Source organism: Maylandia zebra, linkage group LG18 (assembly GCF_041146795.1).
Source record: "Maylandia zebra isolate NMK-2024a linkage group LG18, Mzebra_GT3a, whole genome shotgun sequence".
Lineage (NCBI taxonomy): Eukaryota > Metazoa > Chordata > Actinopteri > Cichliformes > Cichlidae > Maylandia > Maylandia zebra.
This window is the reverse complement of record NC_135184.1, coordinates 2,415,154-2,429,463: the sequence shown is the minus strand read 5'-3', so window position 1 is coordinate 2,429,463 and position 14,310 is coordinate 2,415,154. Positions and strand designations below refer to the sequence as shown.

Genomic DNA, 14,310 nt, shown 5'->3' with positions numbered 1-14,310 from the left:
TTCATCTTCAAATCTTTATTGTTCACACAAACACAACTACACTGTTTGACATTTGAAAATCAAACAAAAACTTGTGATAAAAATATTCCTGATGGTTTTTGTTACTACAATAAAAGTCACAATAAGCACAAAAAGAATTCTAACTCAGAGCAACAATACATGTAAAGATGTATTTATTTCAGACGATCTTCTAACTGTTGAAGAAAAAGGCAAAATAAGCTCAACACATCATAACTAACATTTGTGATCAAAGTGATGAATGAGATGAATTGATGAGATGTGATGGTGAGAAAAGGCGAGCAGGAAACAGTCAGTCAGCATGTGTGCAGTTGGTGGACGCTCCCTTGTTTGTGAGCATCATCAGCAGAGAGAGTCCACAGCAGTACACCAGACTCTTCACTATCAGCACTGTGTACAGCAGGCAGAGCAGCTTCACCCTGCACTGAGACTGGAAGGACACTGAAGGACAGACAGACACAAAGAGACAGACAGACAGTCGGGTTATTCCTCTCAGATCAAGGAGAAAAAGTCCAAATAGAAACAGTCACAGCTTCTTCTTCAAGTGGATGAATTGATGTAGTGTTTGTGTCCACTTGGGGGCAGAAGAACTCCACAAGCAGCTAACAAACTGATCTCTGACATATTATGGTCTGTCTGCTGTTTGGTGCTGAGCAGCTAGTGTACAGTGGCTTTATCAGAGCTTGTTGGATGAAGATTTGATCAATTAGTGCAACTTTAAGAGCCTAAACTTGTTCCAGCTGCCTCATTGGACATTGGAGCTGTCCATGCAGAGAGGCAGCAGGTGATCTTACAGTCAGCTGGCTGCAGAGCTGGCAGGTCTGCTGGCTCTCTCTCTGGAGGACAGGAGGCTGCTGGAGCTGGAAGCTCTGAAACAGAAAAGGAGTCAAATGTTTGGAGCTGCAGTGAGAAATGTCAGTCCTCTGCTGCTCTGCTCTCTTTGACAGCATCTCCACATGAAGCTGAATCACTGCTGAACACAGTCACCAAGCCTTCATTACCTTGTTGTGTTCGGGCCTCCACTGTGCCCCCCTCGTGCTTCACCCAGCAGCTGTATTTATATGTGTCAGAATGGCTCCCATCAACCATCCTGATGGCAATGGTGCGTCCCGCCTCTCTGAGCTCCAGCTGCTCTCCCTCAGCAGGGGGCAGCTCCTCCGCTTCTCCGCCGTTCTTCTTCTGTCTTTTCCAGGAGAACTGGACCAGAGGAGGAAACATGGCTGAGGCCACACACAGCAGGGAGCTGTTCCCCTCCAGGTGGGCTCTGGATGCTGCTGGGTACACGCTCACCACGGGCTTCACTACCTGCTCATCTGAAGTTTGACAGCAGCAACAAGCAGCACAGACACACATTCACACAGTCAGCAGCAGCTTCCAGCACTGCACTGCATTCAGTCTGATCCTGGAAACTACATGGACTCTGATCACTAAACTACTCATCAGCACAAAGTTCACTACATACACTGGATTCAGCTTCATATCAAACACAGTCATCACCTCATGTCATCATGGCTCACATGAGCAACACTCAGCATGATTTTAAAGTCAAATTAAATTCATTTCAGTTTAATTCGTCATGTGTTTGCTTTTTATTGTTTTATAGAAATTTAGTTCAGTCCAACTTTAAAATATTTACATTTGTCTTTATACAAGTGAAAATGTATTTTTCTTATTAGTCCTTAGACACGAGTTCTAACAGAGATCCTCTTCTGTCCAAAAATAAATTCATCTTTTTTCATATTGTTTTGTACTATTAATAAAATTAAATATCATTTCACAAAATTCAGTTCAGCAGATAAAATTTCCATTCTTCTTGTCTTTGATATATTTTACCATAAAGACCATATTTGTCTTTCAGACTAATTTATTCTTAAATATTTTTGTGTAAAATTGGAAAAGTAACACAGTGATTATTTTAATTTATGTTTTTATTCATATAAAAAACTGTAGCAACTATTTTAAAACACTAAAACTGAAATGTTGAATAAAACGTTTTCAGTAATATGAGATATACTTCAAGATATTTTTAGTCATAAAAATAAAAATTATTTGACAAAATATATTTAATAAAAATTTGTCTTGAAAAGTATTTTAGAAAATTTAAGTATTATTAACTTTTCATTGTCACGTACAAATCCACACACACGACTTCATCTCAGAAATAAATATCAGAGTTTAACGATGTCAAATTCATCCTAAATTTATCTGTCATATCATTTCTGAGTTTTCTAATCAGTATCTGTTTTTATACTTCTATTTACCTTTTTGAAGCAGCTACATGAATGTTTGACTATTAAAAATATTTGTTCCTCAACATAAAGCAAATATTTCCTGAAACCATATTTGTTGTTAATCTATATTAATTTATTTTTAACATCAAATATGATCTTGTGTTAAAAACCAGCAGAATCACTGAGAGGATCAAATCCTAAATATTTGTAACATCACTAATATTTGCAGAAATAAAGAATAACTTTAGTTGTTCAGTGAGATTTCAACATGTTTTCAGAGATTATTGAGCTTTTCTTATGTAACAATGGCTGCAGATGAATTCTCTACTAATGATGAAAAACTAACATGTAAAGCCTGAAGCAGCACAAACTGACTTTAAACACATTTTCAGCTTCTACAATAAAACAACTGAAGGAAAATAAATGTTTGTTCTTACCTGTTACAGACAGTTTAGTTCCAGAGCCAAAGATTCTGTTTCCCACAGTGAGACAGACTGCTACAAAAACCTGTCTGCTGCTGAACGTGTCAGCTGAGGTGAATGAGTCCAAATGAGGAAGCAGGATCATATTTCAGCTCCATGATGTGTTTCTCTAATGTTCATATCAGCATGACTGTCTCTTCTTCTCTTTTCTTTAATGCACATGGATTCTTCATTAACTGATTCAGTTGATTCTGAATTTTTGATCTAGGTCAACATTTGAGGTCTGGAATGAAACACCTGACATGAATAATGCAACTGGAATTTAAAGGCTTCTGTTTAGTCTGCTTAAAATGTAGTTATTAATGGCAGTCAGTCAGCTTTGTGTCAGCATTAAATATTTGGCTGTGTCTACACTCAATACAGGATGACATCATCCTTTTTGCTAAAGCATATAGTCAGGACTGGATCAGGTGACCCTGAATCCTCCCTCTGTTATGCTGCTATAGGCTTAGGCTGCTGAGGGATTCCCATGATGCACTGAACATTTCTCCTTCTCTCATCTTTTCTGCACTTGCTGTGTTTTTTACACCAATCTGGATTTTATACTGAGTTATTATTAATCTCTCTGATTTTATATTTTTTTCTGTTGGCAGTAAACTATTTTACACCAATTTTATTGTTCTACAAGCATTAATATCTGATCCTAAAACAGGATACTTCTGCTGCACTGTACTTGCTGACGTCTTGATATGAGGTTTGTATGTAGAATGAGACTGAATAAAGTTTTTAAATCTAATTTTTGCTCTCAAGCACTGAGCCTGCATCTGAAAGAAGAAACAGTGAAAGTTGAGTTGCAGGTTATGTTTCATGATTAAGTTTAAAATCAGGTGGAAGTGCTAGCATTGATTCTTTTATTTTATGTACAGGAGCAGAAAAGGGGAATTTTCAGTTTCACGGACGTGATGCCAGGTCTGTTATGTAAATATAAATAATAATAGTAATAATGCATTTTATTTGGGGCTCCTTTCAGAAACCCAAGGTCACCTTACAAAGAACAAAATTAATAAAAGGAACAGTAAAATACATAAAATAAGTTAAAATTACAAAACAGAGCTTGACAACAGGTGAAATCAGCATTAAAGCGAATAAACCAGTTTAAACAGACGTGTTTTGAGCTGTGACTTAAATACGGAAAGGGAGTCAATATTTCTTAGTGCAGGAGGAAGAGAGTTCCAGAGCTGAGGAGCAGAGCGACTGAAAGCTCTGTTCCCCATAGTGATGAGACGTGGGGATGGAACAGTAAGATGAATAGCAGATGAGGATCTGAGAGGGCGGGAAACAGTGGTGATATGGAGCAGGTCACACAAATATGAAGGAGCAGATTTATGGATACACTTGTATGTAAGAAGTAAGATTTTAAAGTTTATCCTGGCTTCTACGGGAAACCAGTGAAGCTGCTGAAGAACTGGGGTAATATGAGCTCTTAACGGAGTACGAGTTATGACCCGAGCTGCAGAATTTTGAAGGAGTTGGAGTTTATGAAGGGACCTTTTAGGGAGACCAAATAAGAGGGAATTACAGTAATCAATACGGGACGTAATAAAACCTTGGACAAGGATGGCAGCAGCATGGGGAGTAAGGAAGGGGCGGAGTCGGTTAATATTAATATACGTACGTATTAAGTATGCAGACCGGGTTATGTAATTAATGTGAGACTGGAATGAAAGAGTATTATCAAGTATGACACCCAAACTCTTAACCTGAGGGGAGGGAAGTGTAGGAGAATTTTCAATGTTAATGGAAAAACTGTGGGATTTGGTTAAGACAGATGGTGAACCAACAAGTAAAACTTCAGTTTTATTACAGTTGAGTTTGAGGAAATTGGAGGAGAACCAGGATCTAATCTCAATAAGACAGTTTGAGAGGGAGGTAGGTGGGAGGGATGAATTGGGTTTAGAAGAAATGTAGAGCTGGGTGTCATCGACATAACAGTGAAAATTTATATTATATTTTTGGAATATATGACCAAGAGGGAGCATGTAAGTAATGAATAAAAGAGGCCCTAATATTGAACCCTGGGGCACACCAGCAGAAACAGGATAGAGAGTTGAAGAATGGGAGTGTGGTCTGAGAGATAGGAGGTAAACCAGGTAAGCGGGGTATGACTAATGCCAATCGAAGCTCACCGGTTCAGGAGAATATTGTGAGAAATGGTATCAAACGCCGCCGTAGATCAAGAAGGATGAGGATGGATAGGAGGCCAGAATCAGCTGCCATCAGAAGGTCATTGGTAATCCTTAACAAAGCAGTTTCTGTGCTATGATTGGGGCGGAAACCAGATTGAAATTGTTCATAGAGATTATGGTCATTGAGATGTAAATGAAGCTGGGCGGTGACAACTTTTTCAAGAATTTTTGAAATAAAGGGGAGATTTGATATAGGGCGAAGATTATCAAAGTTATTGGGGTCTGCACCAGGCTTTTTGAGAATTGGGATAACAGAAGCCTTTTTCAGTGCTTCAGGAACAATTCCAGTGTTCAGGGAGGAATGAATAATACTGGTTGGTGCTAACGAGGGAAGACAGGCTTTAACTAACACAGTAGGGAGAGGGTCAAGTTGACAGGTGGATGACTTAGATTTTTTTATAAGATTAGATACGTCAGTTATGGAGGGAAGAGTAAAGCTTGAAAATAACTGACAGGAAGACAGTGGGGGAAACAGGAAGTCTACTTCAAAGTCAGGAGCTCCTAAAGAGTTAAGTTGACGGTGGATATCTGAAATTTTACAAGTGAAAAAAGAGATAAGAGAATTGCAAAAATCAACAGAATACATGTGGGAGGGGAATGAGTCTGGAGGTTTTGTAATTTTACTGAACAATGAAAAGAGAGACCTGGAGTTACCTTCATTAGAACTAATTAAACCAGAGTAGTAAGCAGATTTGGCTGAGGCAATGCAGTCCTTATAGAACAAAACATGATCGTCGTACACTTCTTTATGTACAGTAAGTCCGGTTTTCTTGAATAGACGTTCGAGTGGCGTCCTTTAGCTTTAAGATGACGCAGGTCGGAGGTAAACCATGGAGCTGAACGGGAAAATGAGACAGTTCTATGTTTAAGGGGAGCAAATATGTTAAGAAGGTTATGAAGGTTGACATTATAATGGCAAACGAGTTCATGAGGGGTTGAGGAGCTGTGAATAGATGGAAGGTCGTGGACGGCAGATGAAAAAACAGCTTAAAACAGGTTAATATTACTAATTTTCCTAAAAGTGATATTATGAGAGATACAGGTATTGGAAGCGGTTATGTTTGCATTAAAAGAAATAAACATATGATCAGACTGGGGAAACAATGTGGCTTTACAATGGGTGGGGGTAATGCCAGAACTACAGACCAAATCCAGGATATGACCTTTAGAATGGGTAGGGGATTTTATGTACTGTAGAAGCCCAAAACCTTCCAGGCAGGAGGTAAAATCTCTGGAAAGAGGGATTTTATCATTGTCCATATGAATATTAAAGTCACCAACAATTATTAGATTTGGAGAAAGTACAGAGAAATGAGTGAGCAGAGCAGAAAATTCATTTAAAAACTCCTTATTTGGCTTAGCTGGCTGAAAAAACAGTACATATGATGGTGGGGGTAGATTCAATTCAATTCAATTCAATTTTATTTATATAGCGCCAAATCACAACAAAAGTCGCCTCAAGGCGCTTTATATTGTACAGTAGATACAGAGAAAAGCCCAACAATCATATGACCCCCTATGAGCAGCACTTTGGCGACAGTGGGAAGGAAAAACTCCCTTTTAACAGGAAGAAACCTCCGGCAGAACCAGGGTCAGGGAGGGGCGGGGCCATCTGCTGCGACCGGTTGGGGTGAGAGAAGGAAGACAGGATAAAAGACATGCTGTGGAAGAGAGACAGAGGTTAATAACAGATATGATTCAATGCAGAGAGGTCTGTTAACACATAGTGAGTGAGAAAGGTGACTGGAAAGGAAAAACTCAATGCATCATGGGAATCCCCGGCAGCCTACGTCTATTGCAGCATAACTAAGGGAGGATTCAGGGTCACCTGGTCCAGCCCTAACTATATGCTTTAGCAAAAAGCAAAGTTTGAATCTTGAAAGTAGAGATAGTGTCTGTCTCCTGAATCCAAACTGGAAGCTGGTTCCACAGAAGAGGGGCCTGAAAACTGAAGGCTCTGCCTCCCATTCTACTTTTAAATACTCTAGGAACAACAAGTAGGCCTGCAGAGCGAGAGCGAAGTGCTCTAATAGGGTGATATGGTACTACAAGGTCATTGAGATAAGATGGGGCCTGATTATTTAAGACCTTGTATGTGAGGAGCAGGATTTTGAATTCTGGATTTAACAGGAAGCCAATACAGGAGAAATCTGCTCTCTCTTTCTAGTCCCTGTCAGGACTCTTGCTGCAGCATTTTGGATTAGCTGAAGGCTTTTCAGCGAGTTTTTAGGACATCCTGATAATAATGAATCACAGTCGTCCAGCCTGGAAGTAATAAATGCATGAACTAGTTTTTCAGCGTCACTCTGAGACAGGATATTTCTAACTTTAGAGATGTTGCACAAATGGAAGAACGCAGTCTTACATATTTGTTTAATATGTGTGTTGAAGGACATGTCCTGGTCAAAAATGACTCCAAGGTTCCTCACAGCGTTACTGGAGGCCAAGGTAATGCCATCCAGAGTAAGAATCTGCTTAGATACCATATTTCTAAGCTTTTCAGGGCCGAGTACAATAACCTCAGTTTGATCTGAATTAAGAAGCAGAAAGTTAGCGGCCATCCAGGTCTTTATGTCTTTAAGACATTCCTGCAGTTTAACTAATTAGTGTGTGTTATCTGGCTTCATGGACAGATAGAGCTGGGTGTCATCTGCATAGCAGTGAAAATGTATGCTATGTCTTCTAATGATACTGGGAGCTGTAGTGGGATGTATTCAAATGAATGGGAGGGAGAGGCAGATACAGGGAGAACTTTCAAGTGCTTTCAGTGAATTATCGCGAGACCTCCGCCCCTCCCGGAGATGCGAGGTTGACAGGTGTAAACAAACTCAGATGGAGTGGAGTCATTGAGAAACAAAGTCATTGGGCTGTTGCCATGTTTCAGTCAAGCAAAGAAAGTCCAACTTACGATCACAGAGGAGATCATGGACGAGATTTCCCTAACCAGTGAGAGAGCGGATGTTTAATAGACCGAAGTTGATGCTGGAGTTACCATGCCTGACAGTAGGCTTAGTTGATCAAGCCAGGTGGGCCAGCACATTGTGGTCGACAGCCCGGTCAGTCTTGCGGGGAGGACGACGAGTTTTTGACCAGATGGAAAATATTGAGTTAGTGTCACTGATGTTGAAATTCTGCCGAAACCCTCGGTGGATATACCTGCGGCGGGGCTTGAAGGCGATGTCCGGGTAGAAGTATAGAGCCACAGGTGGAGAGACAGCCAGGCAAAAACGGAGCCACAAAAGATCCTTAGCAGAGTACTGGAGAAGAGCTGTCGTTGGGTGATGAATGATGGATAAAACAACCCAGGTGAGCACGAGCCACACCAACACCCTGTGGATCCACATCTTAATCAGGGCCGAGCACTGAACACAAATAGAGGAACCGAACAACCAGCTGACAGCTGCAGCGCAAGCAATAGAAGCCCGCAAATATTGCGAAAACAAGTCAAAGCAGAGTTGCGCCTTAGATACTTGATTGCGCCTTAGATACTCGATTCAAATAGTCGTCAGCAACTGAAAACTTATAATAAAAGTAAAACAAATTGACTGACAAACTGACAAAAATTCACTGAACCAGCGGCAGCAAAAAAAAAAAGACCTAAATTAAGCTTAATGTTTGAAAAACATTAGTGTGGATTCATGAGTGGGGAATAGATTTCCATGTAGTGGCATCCATCCTGTTCAGACATGTTTGGAGTGAATGCTATAAAATGATATCATTCATATCAATATGCTGTGTCCATAATCTTCACTGGCAAATTTTAATAGTGCTACTGGAAAGCATGCAATTCCTCCATGAAATCAATGAAAAAACTTATGTCTTATGTTTGCTCAGATGAGACTCTAGGTTCAAACTTTAGGGGGACTCATAATGTCATGCTTGCAGTGCCTTGTAATTATTATTAATGGAATATGCTGTTTGCAAATGTCATCAGCCCTTTTCATATTTGCACATCTCAGCTGAATTAGACAAAAATATAATCTTATAGTAATTATTATAGGAGCAGGTCGGGGATCCACAACTGATAACAGTACAAAACACTCTTTAGTTATGTGAACTCATCATGAATGAATGTCGGTAAACAGAAGTTACAGCTTTATCATTTTTGGTGAATTTGACCACATGTCCTCTCTTGCTTTTTTGTTTTTGGTCTCTTTGCTCTCTTCATTCTGTTCTCTCCCTTTCTGTCCTCCTCTCTAAGTCTTTATGCCAACAACCAAAAGCTAATGTTACACTGAATAAAAGACGCAAACTGATCCATACCAGTTTATGGCCTGTATTTGTATAGCGCTTTACTAGCCCCTACAGACCCCAAAGCGCTTTACACATCCAGTCATCCACCCATTCACACACTTGTGATGGCAGCTACATTGTAGCCACCCTGGGGCGCACTGACAGAGGTTGCTGGCTGCTGAACACTGGCGCCACCGGGCCCTCTGACCACCACCAGGAGGCAGCGAGTGAAGTGTCTTGCCCAAGGACACAACTGTCCAAGCCGGGGCTCGAACCAGCAACCTTCCGATTACAAGGAGAACTCCCAACTCTTGAGCCACGATCGCCCCCATAGCAATAATAAACTGAATACAGGCTGTTACTGGACACAGACAGGTAACATCGCTTTGAGTTGCTGTCAAAGCGATGTTACCTGAATAAACACTGAAGCTCAAACCAGAGCAGGAAGAGAAATCTTTAACAAGCTATAATAATAAAGTACATCAGTTCCTTGACTGGTAACTAGCAGCAGAAGATTAAAACTACCCAATACTACAATATTTAGAGAACAAACAAAAAATCAGGAGAGACTTTACTTTTGCTGTATTTCAGTTAAAGTGTGTTTTAAATCAGAATCACTGATTGGTGTCATGAAATTACTGACCTGATTATTCAATTATTCAGAAAACTTCAGGAAACAGCACATCCTGAATAACTCCCAGTTACAGAGATTTGATTGGCTGATGAAGATTGTGATTCATTCATGTGTATTTCCTGCCTTGCAATTTATGATTGATTGGTGATTGATTGGTTATCGAAGGTGATTGTATGGCTGTTTATCCTGATCGACAGTGTGGGGGTCATGAATCCAGATAACTGAAAGACATCCTGGGTTTGCTGAACAGGTTTCATAGTATAGCGCCCCGGGCCCTATTCCAGGAAGCAGATTTAGCCAACAACTCTGACTTTGTTGATCCTGACATGAAGGAAACTGAGTTTTCTGTTCCACATTAAAACTCTGAGGTTCTCTCTGACTCCACCAGTTTGAAACACACAGCACTTTGTAATCTGTACTTGACTTAAACTGACTTGATTGAAATAATAAATATATAAATTCAGAGTTGACTTAAAAGTCCTGAGCTCCATGTGACATGGTTATCTGACAATATCCAATCAAAAATGTAGAAAAGAAAAGGAAGGAGAGATCATTTTCGATTTGGTATGTATTAGTTGATGTCTGTTTTAAGGTGTCAGTAATTCAATTACTTTCATTTAGTACCAAACCAGATCCCACAATACTACAGAGAAAACCCCAAACAATCAGATGACCCCCTCAAATTGTGATCATAAATTGTCACGGCCTTTTAAGTTCCAAAACCAAAAACATCAAAGAAAAGGCCGTGGGTGGCAGCGGGAGGTTTGTTTTAGAACGCACCTCTGACTTCATTGTTTAAAAATTATAAACAATAACCAAATAACTTCTTACAACTTAAAATTAAATGAAAGTTAACTTAATTTGCTTTCACAACTTCAAAAGTGGTCAAAAAGTCATTTTTAAACCCTCCCGTCGTCCCATCTGACATTTGGCAAACAAAAAACAACTTTACCACACCCCTCCAGGGTGCTCTTAATCCCTTGATTAATGGGAGGGTCCATAAGCTGATAAACCAAAAACTTTCCAAAAACCTTTCCAAAAATAAAATTAATTACGAATTTACATAACAAAACTAGGTCAGCATATTCTTACAACTTTAAAGAAAAAACAAAAAAATTGCGTTTTATAAACATTCAACAAAAATGGCCACAACATAAATATTTTGCACTTATCTTAAATGTGTAGTTGTGAGCTGAGTTTTGTAACCTTGTTAACCTAAATATCTGAACGTTTTATGTATTTGCTTCTATAGATGAGAATTTGTTTGTGTGTAAAAAATATTTACACAACTTAGAATTTTTTTATTTTTTTTGTTAAGGTCTGGTTACAAATACAAAGAAAAAAACAACGTGGGACAGTTTACTGAGCACGAGAGCCCAAGGAGGCGTCGCCAGCATCTGACTAGCAGACCGAGCCCCGGGTGCAGAGACCCGACGGCCCTCCACATCCTAGAAGGGGTCAGACCGAGCCAGGAGGGCCAGGCCCTGCCAAGCAACCACCAGGCTGAGATGTTCTGAGAGGTGGAGTTGACCTGACACATAAACACAGACACAAACATGCACACATACACAAATACTCAGCACTCGCCCAACATACACACAGAAATGAACACTGTACTCACACTCACCAAACATACTCTATACTCCCAGGACCAGGAACCATCACTCCCAGAGGGGCTGTCAACCTCAGACCCAGGAGATGATTCCCTTTACTCTGGGGTGGAGACAAGCAGACCACCCCCAGTCCTGCAGCAACAGGGAAGGCCACCAGCTCAGACCACAACCAGACGGCCAGCTCCTGCTCTCGGCCCGTGGCCCAGATAACGAACAGAGAACGGGGGTGTGAAGACCCCATACCTCACTTCTCTTGCTCATATTTGGTGTTGCTGCGTGCTGTTCTAAAGTGCATTTGAAACATGGGAAGGGCATGGTACCCTCTGCCAGATAGCAGCTGGTGTCAGCACGGACCCTCCTGGGAACTCTCAGTGTCTCCATGCATTTAAATTGGGAGGTGGGCACCAGCACCAGAGGTGAGGCTGAATAAACTGAGCGTCCTCTGGATTTGTTACATTTACTGTATGTTGTACAAGCCTCAAACACCTGGTTTTTCAGGTGTTTGAAGAAGGCTGAGCAGTGTATGTTTGCTGGTGGGTGATACGTCATATATGGAATAAACAAAATACAAACAAATGGCATAAAATGCTAAAAACACAGCAAACATAAAAGAATTTAAAAATACCAAATGTCCATTCACTCTCTCTCAGCCTTCCTCTTCCAGACCCCGGACTGCTGTGACTCATTGCTTTGGATTACTAGAATTAATAAAATGAATATCAATAAAAAGTGCAGAGTCGGTGCTTTCAGGAACCTTTTAAGAGACCCACTGTTTCACAGTTTGGATAAAACCAAACATCATACACAAATACACGTTAAGCAAACTTAAAGAGACACGCAGTCAAGCATAGCATATATTCAACTCCTGCAAGCATATTTCCATACACAGGTTAAATGGGAACTATAGCCAAAAATAACAGGTGACATTTTAAGGAAACGCTAACATAAAAAATGACTTTTCAGCAGTTGTTTAAAAGAGAGCTGTTTTAACTGAACTGATTGATGCTGATGTAATGACTGACCTCCTTAGAGAAGCTGTCTTGGCTGAAAACAAGGACCTCAGTTTTACCAGGATAAAGATGAAGGAAATCTGAAGACATTTAATTGATAACAACAGTGACGCCTTTGCTGAGGTAGGAAAGGCTGTTGAGGTTTATTCACAATGTACAAACAGCCAGAAAAGCTCACAGCCTCTCAGCTTGCCATCTTCAGCCTTTGTTAACAGGACGCAGACACAAAATTGACAGACTGTAGATTCTAATGGCTCAGTTTCAAGCAGAGTCAAGCTAGCTTCCATTAACAATCGAAAGATCATTTTGTTTTAACTGACGTCTGTATTTGATTTTCTTTTATGTTTAATGTTCATGTAGGTTATTCTGAAATGTGAAACAGTGTTTAGAGGCTGTCCTACCCTCCATACAAAAACATAAAAGAAATAAAAAAGGTAAGTAGTGGGTGAATTATTCAACTCTGCTCTGTTTTACTTGAAACATTTAAAAACACACCTAATGTAACTAATGCTCGCATCATCTAAATGTCCTGATTAGAAGCTGTGATGACTTTTATTCTGCTTTATTCAAGTTTTGAAAGGTTCGAACCTCAAATCTTCAGCTTCTCATTTGGATGCAGGAACAACATTAGGACAAATGTTTTACAAGACTCATACACAGTCATGATTGTCTGGAAGCTTATCAAGGCTCAGAGTGCTGCCACAGATTTATTTGGAATAAGTTCTACTCTTCCCAAATGTCAACAGCATGAATCAGACGTTACGTAAAACAAATCAAAGAGCCACTATTCAAAGAAATACAGCATAGATGTTAAAACATGCTGAAGGCTCTTAGGACCCTTTTTCCAAAAGCAAATTCTAAAGTTGACCTGTAAACATTTAAAGGAGGCGAGAATGATTAAAAACCAACTTGGACTTGAACACTAAATAACAACCCCGACACAAAAAGCTGTGTTTTGTTTTCAGGGCTTATTTCACAAAGTTAGCAAACAATGCTCATATGAGCATGCTAACATAACTGTCAAAATAAAATAATCTTAATTATTAGAGCAGTAAACCAACATGGAGCTCAGTATGTTTGTGACTCTGAGATGGAGGTGAAACATGTGAAGCTGGGCTGTGGTTTACTGTTCTCTTCCTGTCACAGACACTGTTTGACATCTGTTCATCTGTTGGTTTTTGTTCAGGCTGCAGGGATCATTTCTCACTGTGGGGACCAACAGTTACAGTAGTAGGTGGCTGAATGATCACGTTTAACTTTCTTTATCTTCAATTCAAAGATGTTCTGATTCATCTTAGCAGAGAAATCATTTTTCTGAGGGTGACCATAACCTGAATAAACTCTGCCATTATTAGTACCAATGCGCAGAATAACTTTGAATGTTTCTTTTTCTTTCTTCTTGTACCAGTACCGATAGCTGCCGCTACACTGTTCAGTCCCTCCACAGCTGAAGGAGACACTTTGTCCAACTCTCCTGGTCAATGTTAAATCGTCCTGAATCAGCTGTTCTGCTGCCATGGTAACCAGTGCTGTAGAGACACAGACAGATAGATGAAGGTTAGTGTGACAGTGTTTGTTACAGGTTGACTTTGTTGGCTCCTGATTGGCTGGAAACACTCACCTGAACACAGACAGCACAGAGCAGCAGCTGGGAGGAAAAGCATTTTGTGCAGTGGTGTTTCCTCTGGTGAACCTGGGGAGAAGTGGCGCTCTGATGCAGCTGAGGCCAAACAAGGACGAGCTGTGAGATCAGACGAGGGCCACGTGGTTTCTAACAGGTCCTCAAAGCTCCCATCAGCCCCTGCGGCCCACAGATAAGACTGCTGCTGCTGATTGACAGCTCAGCTGAAGCTGCTGTGGTTTCATCGTCTTCATTTCAATCTGACAGCAGATCCAAAAATCT

General features: G+C 40.3%; 1 protein-coding gene across 1 annotated transcript; it reads right to left on the bottom strand.

Moving 5' to 3' along the window:
* Positions 1–14,226, bottom strand: LOC143413506 (immunoglobulin lambda-1 light chain-like). Its single transcript, XM_076876724.1, has 8 exons — positions 14,029–14,226; positions 13,624–13,936; positions 12,416–12,422; positions 6,913–6,920; positions 2,687–2,721; positions 1,020–1,331; positions 813–887; positions 1–459 (listed from the first exon to the last, which is right to left on the bottom strand). The coding sequence occupies exons 1-8, from the start codon at positions 14,069–14,071 to the stop codon at positions 311–313; spliced, it is 942 nt and encodes a 313-aa protein (XP_076732839.1). The 5' UTR covers positions 14,072–14,226; the 3' UTR covers positions 1–310.
* Positions 14,227–14,310: the final 84 nt, after the last annotated feature.